A 16,158-nucleotide genomic window follows, 5' to 3' on the forward strand; every position below is an offset into this window, starting at 1 on the left:
GTTGGAAGCCACAAAATGATTTACTAATCTTTACTGTCCCCTTAGCACAATTATTATTGACCTGAATTAGATGGGACCACGGGAGTTTGGATTATTATATCATTACTAATTTGATTATATTCAGAATTGTTATAATTAAATCAGTTGAAAAGTTTGTATTTAAAAACTAATACATAGAAAGTTAGACATAATTGAAAGTTATGGATGAAGCGTTTGGCTTTTATAATAACTTTATTTTTGATGAACATATAATTGATTTTGTAATTCCCAATTTCCCATTATGGACTATAAACCACAATAGGACTCCTAACAACATAACGTGGACTTTTCCAGACAAGCGAACCAGATACAATCTTCATGCTAGCCATAGACTTAGCCTTAACCACAACTTTAAAGCTCCGTTTTTGAAGTGTGCGTGAGAAACTAAGATTCATGGGGCTCACAGTGACTTCCACTCCTGAAGGAGCATTTACAGTGGCATTAAACATGGTAGGACCAGGTCCTACGTTGGTGACTGTTCTTCGGAACACAGCAAGTGTGGAGGGTTTCTTGGTCTGCAAGCTAAGCTGGAAGGTGGGGTAGTTAATGGCGTCATGGCCGAGACCGGGGAGGATGGAGGAGCAGTTAACACGAGAGCCGGTGAAGACGGAGAGGTCAGAGCCGTTGTAGCCTTCGTGGCAGAGGAATTGGAGGTAGGAGAAGGCGTCCATGTCGTAGATTAAACCAGGGTTTTTGGCTCTCATTGGGTTCACTTGACCTGCTCCGTAACCAAATTCTGCTTCCTTGTTTACCCTCTTGCTCATTGGTTTGGCTTCAAACATGTGTCACACGGACCAGTCAGCCCAAACATAATACACATATTACTCCTAGTCCTAAATAAAGGTAATAGATAAATAATTCATTAAAAAAAATAGTTTAGCATTTGTATTTGATACTCATTCAAATATGTCAATGCCGGTTCAAACTCAAAAACTCATACAAAAATGACACGTAATATTCGCACTCGATCAACTAGCCATTAACATTTAAAGCTTTTTAGAAATTCATTAAAACTACATAAAGTTTTTTTTTTTTTCTATTTGCAAAATTTACTTGAACTGATCTTCAAAATAAAAATAATAATAAATTGAATAGACCTATAAATTTTGCAAAAATTATATGCATTTCCTTACACATACACATACACACGCGCACGCGCATACTTTCAAGGAAAGTTTTTGTGTATCATTAAGTTCGAGTCTTTTTAATACACATGGAAAAAAAATTACACAAATTTCTCTTGAGCTTGGTTGAGATTAACCTTCCCCTGTATTTTTTTTTTTAATATATACGCACAAATTTTTCTTGAAAATAGAACAGAATGCACGTGTGATTTTAACAAAACATATGGTACGTCCATATGAATTATAAATTACTTTAAAAGGAGATTTATATAATGACATTTTGAAAACAGAAAGGGTTTTTATATAATTTTAGAAAACTCAAGATATGTCTATGAAAACATATAAATAAGATATTTATATAATTTTAATAACTTAAAAATAAAATATCTCACCTGTAGTGATAATGGCAGATCTAATTGCAGCAGGAGACCAGTTTGGATGAAAAGATTTGACATATGCAGCAACTCCAGAAGCATGAGGGCAAGCCATGGAAGTGCCAGACATTAGCGTAAATTTTGAAAATTGGGTGTCTCCTTGCTGACCTGTCAGTGATCTTCTTAGTGTATAAGATGCCAATATGTTAATCCCAGGGGCCGCAAGGTCAGGCTGCATTATATACCATCACACATTACAAATCTCTGATTAATTAATTAAATGAAAACAAATTAATGTTGGTAGTAATAATGATTCCAATTAATTAATTAAGCTTGCAACAATAATCAACGGTTATTACCTTGAGAACATGAATGGAACCGGGATTTGGACCCCTAGAAGAAAACGAAGCAACAAATGGAGCTGCCTTCTTCACTTCATGGGTCTTATATATCACTGCTGATGGTGATCTTAGTTCAACATCATAAAACTTCATATCAGATATAAGAAAAGATAAAATACATATATATCAACCCAATTATGTCTCATATGAGTGTTACCAATAATATGGATGCTTTAAAATACTTCATTCCCCTAAAAATAGAAGTGGCGAGGGTATGAAGAGAAGGTCCCACCTCTATAGATGAGGGTCTCTCACCTTCTTTTCATGTACCTCTCTACTTCTGGATCATATTCCTTTTAAGTGAACTGGTCTTGGCTAAATTTTGGTGCGCTTAAACTTACCTGAACCAAAAGAACCTGAAGAGAGGCTTGACCCTACTACTTCATCCTTGATTATTGTGATCCAAATTTAAGTATCCAATTCTTATAGCTGATATAATGTGAAAATTTTCTGAGTATGAGTGTATTAACGGTGACAACCTTACAGTATTACTCTATGGTCTCTAATAAGTGTTAAATACTACATCCGGTTTTTAATATAAGAGCTAGTTTGACTTTCAATTTGGTTCTAAATATAAAACCCCAATGCACCTTTTCTCTTATTTATCTATTTTTCCCAAAATAATTCTTGTAGTAGTTGCACATGTTCAAGTTTCTATCAAATAGTAATTCTAACTAATACACATGATTATTAAGAGTATTTTAAGAAAGACAACACTTATTTATTACAAATAACTAACTTAACAGACTTCTTTAATCCATTCAAATTAGTCAACTAACTCTTATATTAAGGACCGAAGATAGCATATACTCTAATCTCTTAAAATACTTCACTCCCTTAAAAATAAAAGGGGGAAGGGTCGGCCCCACCACATCAGATGTGGGTCTACAGCTCTTTATTTTGGATTTAGATTCTTTTCAAGTGAAAAGGTCATGACCTGTTCACGTTTGTGTGCACTTAGACAGACTGAAACAGAAAAATCTGGAGATAAGATTGACCCCTCTATTTCATTCCCGATGCATTTATGTATTTCAAGATATCCAAATTTTAAGTATCATGCAACTTCAGTCCTGATGTATTATGTACCAAACCAGTTACAAGGAAGATGTTATACCTTGTGGATTTTATGTAATTGGTGATGGATTGACCAACTGAGATATTGACAGCTGTAGCAGGAGCCACGAAAATTTGAGCAAGGTCAAGGTATTGCTCATTTTCAATTATGGCACCAATGCCTCCGAGTTCTTTGATTACAGAGTCAGAACCTGATGAATCTGGTCCGCAGTAAACAAGCCTTCCCTTTACCTTCTTTCGGTCCAAGGCACTTTCGTAGCAGGATCTGCAAGCAACATATATATTGAACAATCAAGTTGACTAACCAATTAAATAGTTTGCATTATGATGGTGTGATCAATAACTGTCAATGAAGCTGCTCAAAAATTAATGTTCTGTAGTTTAAAGAAGGGGGAAAAATAATACTTGCCTAGCTTCTTCCTTGCTTGCTGAGTTTTGGGCTGCATCAGCTCCATTTATGAGAGGATATTGCTTTTGCTTTGGATTGAAAGTGTTCACTCCTCTTCCCTGCATATATTTGTAATTTTCGTGCTTGATATATGCTCGTACACAAATAACTTCACCATGAAGATTTGCATAATAAAGACACATTTTCTTGTAAAAAATATTATCTTTCATATATGTACATTCTCTTTTGTCTGATCAGTCATGACGCATAATGCGAAACTATCTCAGCAAATCCAATAGCTAAAAGTAACTACTTCAAGTAGCTCCGCAAAATTCCAACTTTAAGGTCAGATTTAATTTGGATCCTCTAAAGTTCAATCCCTAAACAAAATTCACATTAAAGATTTTACCAATACTTTGCAATCAACTTTATCTGTTCCAAACAATCTCAGCACAGGTAAACACCACCCCAAAATCATGTTTGCAATGTTTCTCAAAAGCAACCTATGAGTTGCTTCTGGAAAATTACGTTTGCAATGTGATTCCAAGAAGATTCTGTATTTCCTAAAACATAATGACACTTACAGAAATATTAATTCTTCCCATTTTTGGATTTGGAACCTTTAAAGTTTGATGAAGTGCAATATAAAGTACTGGTGGATCAATTATGTTACATTTATACATGCAAAACAAAATTTAATTCAACATACAGTATAACTCCTCCTACTCCTAAATGTTGGAGCAGATTAGAGGATTTAATTTGATCCTAAATGTAAGATTATCCTCATTTTACTTTGTCTCGCAAATTTACAATTTTTTTCCAAACTAGTCTCATTGATCACACATATAAAGGGGTTTCCATCAACTGATAGTTCTAGTTCTAATGTAAATAATCAAAAGAGGGTATTTTAAGAAAATTAAGACATATTTTTACAAATAACTAATTCAACTAATTTTCTTAACTTCTCAAATTAATTATCTAATTCCTAAAATTTGCATTCAACATTTGCAATTCTAGAAGATCAAGATTCCCAATTCCAAAAGAGAGATTAGTGAGACTTACAGAGACATTCTGTCCGTTGCCCAACTGCACAGTGCTGATGAATTGCCTATCAATGCCACTAGCTCCCACAGTAACAAGCCATGGAGCTGTATTCACAACAGTGGCCATAGAAGGGCCATCATTCCCAGCTGAAGCCACAGTGATTATCCCCTTGCTCATCGCATGAAACGATCCGATCGCTATCGAATCTTTGTCGTAGCTCGGATCGCCTCCTCCGATGGAAATTGATATCACATCCACTCCATCATGAATTGCTGCTTCAAATGCTGCGAGTATGTCCATATCTGCACAACCACTGCTCTCCCAACACACCTTGTACACCGCCACTCTCGCCGACGGCACCGCCCCGCGAGCCGTCCCTTGGGCCAGCCCGAATAAGCTCGCGTTTCGGACTAGGTTGCCAGCCGCCGTTGAAGAAGTGTGGGTGCCATGGCCGTCTACATCAATGGGGGATAGTATGTCTTCCGCGTCTGGGTTTCCATCCAGCTTGAAGTACTTTGCTCCTATGAGCTTGCTTCAAGTTTTTACCATAGGAAAGAGTTGATTTGGTTAGATATTTATTAGGAAAAAATAATAAAATATCTTCAAAAATATTAAAAAATTTAATTAGGGTGGATAAATTTTAAATTTTAAATTTTAAATCAGACTCCTTGTATTATTTTAAAATTTTAATATATTGTGAAATAATAATACTGCCCTTATTCTTAATGGCTACTTCTAACTATTTTAGTTTTACTTTTAACTATTTTGTTTTTAAAGTTCTGATATCTATTTTTGTATAGGTATTGACTACACAAAAAAAAAGTAAATAACTAAATAAAAAGTAATCACTAGATTTTCATGCATGTTTTGAATTTTTAAAACAAAAATAGTTAATATTGAAACTAAAGTAGTCAATAACTAAATAAGAACAGTCACTAAATATTCAAAAATGAATGTAGTCAATCACAAAATTAGAGTAGTCAATACCTAAACAAAAATAGTCATTATAGTTCTAAAAACAAATATAGGCAATTGCTAAAATAAAAAAAAAGTCAATAATACATAAGAAAGAATAGCCACCAAAGCTCCCGTAACCAGTTACGGGTGCCTGAGTTTCGGTGGCTGGAAACCTGCTAAGAGAACTGAGGTGACAATATTTAAAAAAAAAAAGAAAAAGAAAAAGAATAGCAAAGGGCAAACTAATATTTGTGAAATTTGGTGCACAGTACGAATTTTTGTAACATTATTTTTCTTGCAGTAAATTAAAACAAAAACTTATTAAAATATTACTTCTAAAGAAAATTATCTTCTAATTTGTTAACGGGGTAATCTAACAAGAAAACAACTAGACATTTAAAAAGTGACATTGTTGTTTTTATGTTCTGATTATTTTCTGATTTATTAGAAAAATGTTCCTTTTCGTCACTAATACTATCTCTGGTCTTTATTATAAAAGTTAGTTAACCAATTTGAATAAATTAAAAAAATTAGTTATATTAGTTATTTGTAATAAATAGATGTTATTTTTTTTCCTAAAATATCTTTACTAATTAAGTATATTAGTTAGAATCATTATTATAAAAATATTTTAAGAAAAATAGATAAATATAAGAAACAAAATAAATTGATATTTTTTATTTAAAACTAAAATAAAAATTATATGAGTTCTTATATAACGTGAAAAAACAAGCAGCTATCATTTTATTCCGTAAGCAGGCCCTACTTGTTTTTGGCAAGAAATGTCTGAAGTAATTTCATGAAATTGAACAAAACCAAATATGAAAAATGTAATATTTACAAAATTAAGTAAATTAATTAAATTAGTTATTTGTTAAAAATATATACTGATTTTTTTAAAATACATTATTTAATCATTTGTATTGCAACTACTTTTTGATAAAAACATTCATAATATATGCAATTAATATAAATTGTTTAAAGATAAAATCATATTTTTAGAAGATAAAGTTAATTGAGATCTTACCGAGCTCATATATGTTGGATCAAAGGTGGTAAGTACATATGGTATTCATTTATAAAAATAAAAAAACCATCTGGTTCTATTTTAAGTATCTGTTAGTATATTCTTAATAACCTAAATATTGAAATATGTAGAATGTCTGTGTCTTATTTTTTTCAATTAAATTTGACTAAAAATTATATATTTAAATTTATATGAGAGGAAAATTTTAAAAAAATTGAAAAATTAATTAACGAAAGTAATAATTCGAAATATTACCTGTGATTCTGCATATAAGAGCTAGTTGGCAATTCTAAATATAAGATTCTAATTCACTTTGTCTTCTAAATTTATAATATGTTCTCAAAAATATACCTATTGATTATAAGGTATTTCTATCCAAGTATAATTTCAATGTACATGATTAAATAAAATAATTTAATGGAGTCAACACATTTATTACAAATAACTAATTTAACTAATTTTTTTAATCTTTGTAAATTAGTTATCTGATTATTATATTAAATATAGAAGGTAGTTAAATAGGAAAGGGAATTTACTTGTTGCATCCGGAGAAATTGGCAAAATGACCACAAGATCCCTTCCATTTTGCTGGTGGAGGACCTAGCCCATCATCCTTGAAGCTATCTGATTCAGGTGTGGTCCCTATCTCATCGCCATAGCCCATTTTGTTTATCATATGAATTTATTAATAAAATAATAATGAAATTACAAAAAGTGAAACAATCCAAAAATATTCTACAATCACAAACTGACCGTTTATATATCTTATATCTTTAAAATGAAATAAAAAAAGATAAAATATTACGTGTATATAAAGAGAGAGGCTAGCCACTTAATGCACTATCTTAGTTAGCTTTCTTTGTTTTTTTTTTTTTAAAGCAAGAAGAAGAGGGCGAATGAGAAGGATAAAGTTGGGGCCCGCCAAACCTTTGTCGCTAGTCGCTACCTTAGAAAATTCAATTCCTAGGTACTTTTATTTTTGTACAAGACAGATTTTTGGAGAATGATTTGTTTCTATTTATTTGATAAATTAAAGGCTTTAATGAGTATTTCATTTTTTTTTTAATATGTCCCTATTAAACATATGAAAGAACTTACTATAAATGTTGTATTCCCCATTAAAAGTGAGCAAATAAAATGGACATTAAATGAGGATAGAACTTAAAAAAAATAAAAGTAGGTTTAAAACATGAATTATTTAAATTAATTCAATTAAATTGGTATGTAAGAATTATTTAATTTTGCTAGAAATGGTTAGAACGCATTGTTAGAACCACATATGCCTCTCTAATCTCTCAGGTCAGAGTCATCTTTCTACATCATTTACCTAGCCAGTTTAACCAACATATAAATATTCTGACGGTGTTACTTTTCAACTGATGTTAAAGATATGAAACTAGGTATATGAAATAAATATTTCTCTAACGGACGTTAAAAGCTCGTTTCGGCCGACATTTATAGCCCCTACTCCAGTAGTATTTTATATAATTATACTTTTGTACATGTAAATTAAGATGAATATAAATATAAGCTTCTTATATAAGTACACTCCTAATTAACGAGCGAGTTTAGTTTAGACTCTGTAATGCAAGAGGCCAAGATCTATAGCATGTATATAAAAACGTAACTTTTGAACTTGAAAATGAAGAAAAATAGATTAACTGATTCAAAATGAAGAACATAACTAACCTGTATCCAGAAGACCAACAATGATATCTTTCTCTAGTTTCAATCTTCTCTTAGCAGTTAAAGGCAAGCCAATGAAGTCCCATGATCTTGTTGTGTGTAGCTTACGATATCGATTCGGAATCACAGAAACAACTTCCTTCATTTCTGCATATATGGAAGCAAAGAGATGATGAAGAAGAAGAAGAAGAAGAGATTTACAGCTAGAGGGAAAAAACCCAAAAAAAAAAAAATTAAAATAATAATAATGAACCATATACCAGATAACTTTCTGGCCTCATCATCAGATAATTTGGCAGCGAAGGCATTGAAACTCTTTGAGTAGCTATATACCATCGATTCTTTTGCTTCATGGTGGCTGCGTACGACGAACACATCCTAAATTAAACTCATATTTAACATATAATTTTTATTGAAGAACTTGATGATCATAATAAATACTAAAAAAAACGACTAGTTTAGCTTTTATATTCGTCCTGCTTTTCTGATTGAAGAGAGAGAAAGAAGGTTGGTGAGGCTGTGTGTACATACACACACACACACACACCTTTCTTTTACAGAAGATAGAACATTCAAATGAGTACTCTCAATCTGTAAGCTATTTTCTGGGCTTATACCATCAACAGGATCCCCTCTTAAGAAAACGATATAGAATTTCTGCAGAAAACATGTAAATATAATAAATCAAACAATTCAATCTATTAAAAGAAACTAATAAAACAATGAAATGCATATATGTATACATATATATGTATATATGCCTTTTGCTCATCATCTGCATCAGCCGCAGATTTTCTTAGCAGAATCAGAAGAAGCAATAAAAGAAGAGAAGAGAATGATCTAATCATCAAGGTTTTCTGGGAAAACATGTTTAGCTTAGAAGAATCTAATAATATGGGAGAGGATGGCCAAGAAGCAGCAATATATATGATTGTGAAGACGGCCAAAAGATCAAAGGATATAAGATTAGCTTCTTAGATACAAATAGTAATTTAATTAATTATAGTTATGATGGTTGTAGGGGACGAAGCTTCAAAGATTGAATTCAGAATATTTGAAAGCACTATATATTTATTAGTAATGTCAGTATCACATTGAAGCCTAAGATTGCTTCCTCAGGAGAAACTTCCCTTAACAATCTTAATTTTTTTAAAGAAAATTATTATGCAGCTCATTCTTCTAGTTTTACCAAATTTTTTCAGCTTATTCTTTATTTTCAAAACATACATGAACTTCTTTCAAAAATAAAATAATATCATGTCATCTAGTCTAAATATATTCTTAATTAGAATAAAAATATTTTAAATGGAGGATAATTTATTAAAGGAAAATTAAATATGACCAAAGTGTGAGATGAATCTTCAAAGAAAAAACTATACTTTCATCCCTACAGTTTTATTATATTTTTAATTTATTTTTACAAATTGAAATTTATAATCAAGTCCTTATTCAATCAAATTTTACTAATGTAGTAGTAACACATTCTGACTTATCTTGAGTAAGTTCTGAATACGTTTAATTTACCCAAAAATAGAAAAAAATATTAAATAACATCTATAATAAAATATTGATTGAAACACACTGACAAATATTAATAAAAAATTATTGAAAAAAGAATATAGAGCATTTTTTTGGTGAATAACTAAAATAAAAATAATTATTTAGAGAATATATAAGACTAGAATTATTTTTCCATTTTTATAAATTTTTATATAGTCTAAATTAAGTGAAAATATTTTAAATTTTAATAAATAAAAATAAAATTTATTTTTTATTTGTCTTGGCCACTAGGAGTTTCTGTCAATATGGTGATATTCACACATGGCCATCACTTCTAATATCTAATATTGTTTACCAAATCACTAAATTAAGCCTATGGTAGTTGGGTCAAGATCAACTTGAGTCATTAATCACCTACACGTTGTTGTCCTAGTCTTAAAGATTCATGATTACATAACATGTTTGCAAGGTTTTCTTGTGGCTGATTTTATTTATTAATAATTTTCTTATCTGATCTTAAATATGAGTCGTTTCTAAACTTTTTTTTACCTTGATTTCTAACTAATTCATATATACGTACTAACAAAAATAATTAAAATTATTAAATTTGTCATAAAACAAGTGATTTTTACTATTAATTTTATTAACTAAATTAAATTTGAACATTATATTAATTTTTACTCTCTTTCACTACCTTTATTAAATATGAACATGTATAGATAGAAAATATTAAATACTCCTTGAAACTGCTGGTAAAAAAAAAAATACTCCTTGAAACTATCAAATACTTTATAGTAAAGATTAAGAAAACCTTCTAGAAAATGCCCTATATATGAACAAGAGGGGTTATAATGTATTGCTCAACAAAGAATATTTTTATTGGATTGCTTATTGTGCATAACCAAGTGGTCCATTTTATGCTAAAAATTTCTGAACAAGAAATGATGGCTTGCAAGATAATTTGTGAGGCTTACATTATTTGTGAAACTAACCGAACCACACTACATAGTTGATTCGGCCAATAATAAATCAACTCATAATCTAGTTTGAAATATGTCAAGAATTAATATCAACAAAAACCAATAAAAACTGATAAAAATGAATGTTTTATTATATAATATATGATTAGAAATATTTATTTTTTGTTCTGATCAGACTGATTATGGTCAAACTATTGAATCTTGCTTGTTTTTATTAATTTTGATTGTTTGTCTGATTTTACAAATATCATTGATATTAATAACCATTAATATAAATAGAAAAAATTAATCCACAAGTGTTTATAGTTTATCTCACTTTAAAATGAAGTTTCTGTAATTTATTTTGTTTAAGTTGGATCGGTCCTTATAGTTTGATCACTCATAAGCATTTATCCTTGTCTGTAAAATCTGTTAATTTTAATTTATACAACTATATAGATTCTATATGGAATTTTTCTCATTTTATTTAATTTTATTTTAAAATTTGGCAATTTCTATAAAAGAAGTTTCATAAAGTCTATAGATTAGCATTACCCGATCAAACAATAAGGGCTCAATGCAAATAAAATAAGCTCGAAAAACCTAGCTAATTCAAAATTGCGATAAAATTACAAGGAGTTGTGGATTAATTTTTTTCATATAAATAATAAGACTATTTCCTGTTCATAGGTCGTAAAACGGTTAACATAGAGTGCGTTCACTTAGTTAAAGTGAGTATTTAATATCCAATTGCAGTGTGTGTGTGTGTGTGTGTGTGTGGCGGAGGGATCTTACTTAGGATCAAAACAAGAGGTGCTGACCAAAAGATGCTCACACACGCGCATATATATTTCTTGAATTCCAATGCAAGCTTCTTAACCGTTCAATTTTCATTTTACTTACCCATAACAGCTTTAGCTTCAAGTTTAAACCAAATGAGCCACATTTTTTAAGATGTGAAACTGTGCTTTCATATTTATATTTTATTATAAAATTAAGTCATCTCAAAAAGCATGTGGATAATTACACTCTTAGATTAAATTAGCGACATGGGTAAAGAGATAGGGACGTCCTATAATTCAAACCACAATCTAATATTAGCCTTAGGCCCATAAATTGCCATAAAATGCAAAAAAAAAAAAGGAATTAAAGACATTGTATTTAAAAAAGATTTTCTAAAAAATAAAATGATGTCATAAAATATAGGGAAAAAGACAGAAAAATAACTTCCAAATTATGAAATCTCATAAAAAGACAGATAATCTTATTTATTGATAAGGACATTAATAATCAATTTTATTTGACTCTACAATGGATTTCTTAGTGATTTTTATCGATATGATTATGGATAAGTGTTTTTATCAATAAATACAAGTGTTTTTGATAGAAGAGCATGGTGTGATCAAGATCAAGCTTCAAAGGAAGAGCAAGGAGCCCAAATACATGAAAAGAAGTCCAACATTTCAAAAGATTCATTACAAGGCACTAGAGGTCTAATGACAAGAGTACACTACAAAAAAAAGACGATTTAGCAGCGGTACATTTCTAGCAGTTAAATAAAACCGCTACAAATTCAGAAATTTCTAGCAGTTTTCACACAAACCGCAAGAAATTCATAGCGTTTTGACTAGAAAGTGAGTGGGCCCCACACATTTCTAGCAGTTAGGAGTCAACCGCTAGAAAGTGACAGCCACAACTGTTCATGCGTTTTGACGCGAAGTTGGCGTCATATTTCCAGTGTTTCATTTCTAATGGTTTTACTGCTGGAACCGCTAGAGAATGCAAATCGTCATTGCATTCTCTAGCAGTTTCAGAACCCCTACTAATACAACTAACTTTCTAGCTATTTCTGTTGAAACTGCTAGAAATTTTTTTTTATTTTTCCCGAGGAGTTGTGACACGTGATTGAATACAGGTGGTGGTGGAGGGTAACCTTTAGAAATTTCTAACGGTTTTATTTAAACCACTAGAAGGTTCTAGCGGTTTTCAGGGAACCGTTAGAAAATCGCGGCCTATATATACCCCCCACCATGTCATTTTCACTGTTTTGATGAATTTTGAAGCGAATCTCTGTCGAATTCTCTCCACAAAGTATATCTAGATCCAGATCCAGATCCATATTTTCAGGTAAGAATAGAAATTTATTTTTAAATAATTTTTATTTTTATTTTTATTTTAGTTATTTTATTATACTTTTTATATTAAATTTGATATACTAGTTTAATTTAGTTAGAGTTAATAGAAATTTTTTTATAGTAGGCTAGTTTTTATAGAGTTAATAGAAATAGTGTTTTTTAATGAGTTAACAGCAAATTTAAATATAGGAATATTTGTTTTTCAATTAATATTATTTGATATTATTATTTAGATTTAATAGAAATAATTATTATTTGATATAATTATTTATTTTTAATAATTGTTAGTTGTAAAATATATTTTTATTACAATTGCTATTTGCTATTATTAGGATAAGTCGTTGACCACGGAAGGAGCCAATTGATCCTAAGAGAGGAGGACCCAGCAAGGATCATGGTGGTGGCGGTGATGATGCTGGTGAGCCATTCCCAAGCATTCATGACTACGATCTGAACGAGAAGAATATGCTGAGCTTCATGGAGCATGATGATATCCAACGGACTGAGGAGACTCAATTCTCGGGGATGAACAACCCCATGGTGATACTGGTGAGGAGGAGGAGGAGGTTCAGGAGAATGAGAATCCCCCTAATGAGCGGCGTCCTGCTGCCAGATGCCAGATCGATTTTGAAGTAGAATTTGAGGGTAAGTATTTATTTAATATTTTTAAATTTGACAACTATTTAATTTATATAGAAATTGTTATAATTAATTAATATATAATTAATTTCTTAATTAAATTTTACAGACTCTGAGGGGACCAGGTCCTATAGGAGGTTGACAGCCAGAGAGCTGTCTGTGACGACGAGCGAATGGGTGGTTGTGCCGCTGAATGAATTGGGCCAACCAACCAAGAAATGTGGTCAACTGTATAATAAGTATGTGTACCTTCTTGGTCAGTAGTGGACCATATTCCCCATTTATGTGAAAGATTGGAAGAAAATCACTCTGGAGAAGAAGCAACAAGATTGGAAAATAATAAAGATAATATAAAATTATTATTTACAATTTTTTAATTTAAGTAAATGAATATATATTTTGTTTTTAAATTATTTAATTGTTTGATTGTAATTTTTTCTTTATTGAATTAATTTGTTATTTATAATATTTTTAAATTGGTTAAATGAATATATATTTTTATTTAAATTACTTAATTATTTGATTATAATTTGTTATTGACGTATTTTATTTTTATTTATAATATTTTGAAACTAGTTAAATGAATATATATTTTTATTTAAAGTATTTAATTGTTTGACTATAAATTTTTATTTATTTAATTAATTTATTACTTATAATATTTTTAAATTAGTTGAATGAATATATATTTTTATTTAAATTACCTAATTGTTTGATTATGATTTGTTATTGATGTAATTTATTTTTATTTATAATATTTTGAAATTAGTTAAATGAATATATATTTTATTTAATTTACTTAATTGTTTGATTATAATTTTTTATTTATTTCATTAATTTATTAGTTATAATATTTTTAAATTAGTTCAACAAAACATATTCTTATTTTGTTTTTAAATTATTTAATTGTTTGATTGTAATTTTTTATTTATTGAATTAATTTGTATTTATAATATTTTTAAATTAGTTAAATGAATATATATATTTTTATTTAAATTACTTAATTGTTTGATTATAATTTGTTATTGACGTAATTTATTTTTATTTATAATATTTTGAAACTAGTTAAATGAATATATATTTTTATTTAAAGCACTCAATTGTTTGACTATAAATTTTTATTTATTTAATTAATTTATTACTTATAATATTTTTAAATTAGTTGAATGAATATATATTTTTATTTAAATTACCTAATTGTTTGATTATGATTTGTTATTGATGTAATTTATTTTTTATTTATAATATTTTTAAATTAGTTAAATGAATATATATTTTTTTTAAATTGCTTAATTTTTTATTATAATTTGTTATTTATTTATTTTATTTTTTATTTATATTAGTGAAATAAATATAATTCTTTTTTTAATTACAAAGTAAATTTATATTGGGAGAGGAGTTGAGGGCAGATACGATCAAAAGACTTGAGGTGGCATGAAAGAACAGGAGGACTGACCTATGGCTAGAGAAAAAAGAGGACAGGATGAGGCCCTTGCAGGAGATACTGGTAGATATGCCTAGTGGAGTCCCAGAGCAAGACTGGTCGAGTTATGTTTATTTTAGGATGTCGGTTGACTAGATGGTATGATAGTATTGCATTAATTATAAGTTTTGTTATTTTTTGTCCAATTTGACTAATTTAATTTTTTTACATTTTGTTTCAGGCTCTTTCCTAGAGAAATACTAGGAGCATTAGGCAACAGACAATACGTCATAGGGCTGGATCCAGGAGCTTTGTTATCACCTATGACGAGATTGTAAGTACTTGAAAAGAATTTGTTAAATGTGTATATGTATTTAATTTGTAATTAATAATTTCTTTCATTTCATTCACAGAGGGAAAAGACGCGACAGGAGCGGGGATACACACCTACCTATAGCGAGATGTGGCCGATTCTATACAGGCCTCGAGACAGGTCTCCTACGTCGGATGAGGTTGAGGAGATGGCGGTAAGTAATTAATTAAATATTAATATCATATCATAGTATAAATATTATTTCATACTAATTAATATTTTTTATTAATTTTGATAGGCACGGATGACTAAGGTCGATACCGAGCTACGAGAGTCTCGGGGGTTTGCCTTGGATCCCACCGCCTCACTTTTAGCTGTTCGTGGTCGAGCGCAACACCCTGGTTGAGTTAGCGGGCTCAGTCTTGGACCCACACCGACTAGGTTACCCCGCTCAGGTTGCACTGGCCCTTCATACACTGTGGGGAGCTCTCAAGCGAGCGCAAGAGTGAAGCGCCCTGGTTCCTCGTCCTCAGACGAGCTGCGATAGGAGATCAAGTGAGATATGGAGGCCAGGATGGAGAAGCGTGATCGTCAATTCCAGTTATAGCTTGACCAGTTGAAGGCAGCTACTATAGCTATGCGTGATGTGGTGATCAATTTCACTCTAAACATCCTAATTCCCGAGATCCCTGACATACGCCTGCCACCAGTCCAGCCCCTGCACGACCAGCAGCTAGTTCAGCCCCAGCACGATCAGTAGCTTGCCCACACCCAGCAAAACTAGCAGGAGGATCCAGCGCCTGATGATCACGATCATGCTGCTTCTGCCCCTCACCCCTGATTTTCCCTGTTTTCCTTGTATAAGATTTTATTTGGATTTGGATTTTATTATATTATGTTTTATGTGGATGTTTATTTAAATTTTATGTTTATTTGTTTCCTTTTATTATTTATTTCTATAATTTTATTTACATCAAGTATTAATTAATACATTGTTGCACTATATAAAACACGCTAAACATATATCCTTTTAACATTAAAATTCTTTCTTGTAATATGTATTTTAATATTTAAC

At 30.4% G+C, this 16,158-nt stretch overlaps 1 protein-coding gene across 2 annotated transcripts; it reads right to left on the reverse strand.

Annotated features, from left to right (window-relative positions):
- Nucleotides 1–241: 241 nt before the first annotated feature.
- On the reverse strand, nucleotides 242–9,101 carry LOC114756397 (subtilisin-like protease SBT4.14). Of its 2 annotated transcripts, none has more exons than XM_028945334.1 (11): nucleotides 8,858–9,101; nucleotides 8,662–8,771; nucleotides 8,375–8,472; nucleotides 8,118–8,261; nucleotides 6,965–7,070; nucleotides 4,463–4,976; nucleotides 3,422–3,519; nucleotides 3,053–3,277; nucleotides 1,897–2,005; nucleotides 1,556–1,769; nucleotides 242–811 (listed from the first exon to the last, which is right to left on the reverse strand). In XM_028945334.1, exons 1-11 carry the CDS (start codon nucleotides 8,981–8,983, stop codon nucleotides 279–281), a joined length of 2,277 nt encoding a protein of 758 aa, XP_028801167.1. In that variant the 5' UTR covers nucleotides 8,984–9,101; the 3' UTR covers nucleotides 242–278. The 2 variants fall into 2 exon arrangements, with proteins under 2 accessions (XP_028801167.1, XP_028801168.1); XM_028945335.1 differs by having other exon boundaries at nucleotides 8,876–9,100.
- Nucleotides 9,102–16,158: the final 7,057 nt, after the last annotated feature.

Source organism: Neltuma alba, unplaced genomic scaffold, assembly GCF_004799145.2.
Source record: "Neltuma alba isolate B1F8T4 unplaced genomic scaffold, ASM479914v2 tig00010393_pilon, whole genome shotgun sequence".
NCBI lineage: Eukaryota > Viridiplantae > Streptophyta > Magnoliopsida > Fabales > Fabaceae > Neltuma > Neltuma alba.

What these genes read in the sequence shown, in the direction of transcription:
- LOC114756397 (XM_028945334.1), bottom strand. Translation starts at nt 8,983, where the DNA reads ATGTTTTCCCAGAAAACCTTGATGATTAGATCATTCTCTTCTCTTCTT. An exon ending in AATTTCTCCGGATGCAACAA is followed by an intron (nt 4,977 to 6,964) that starts GTAAATTCCCTT and finishes AAAAACTTGAAG; the next exon opens with CAAGCTCATAGGAGCAAAGT. An exon ending in GTTCCATTCATGTTCTCAAG is followed by an intron (nt 1,770 to 1,896) that starts GTAATAACCGTT and finishes TATATAATGCAG; the next exon opens with CCTGACCTTGCGGCCCCTGG.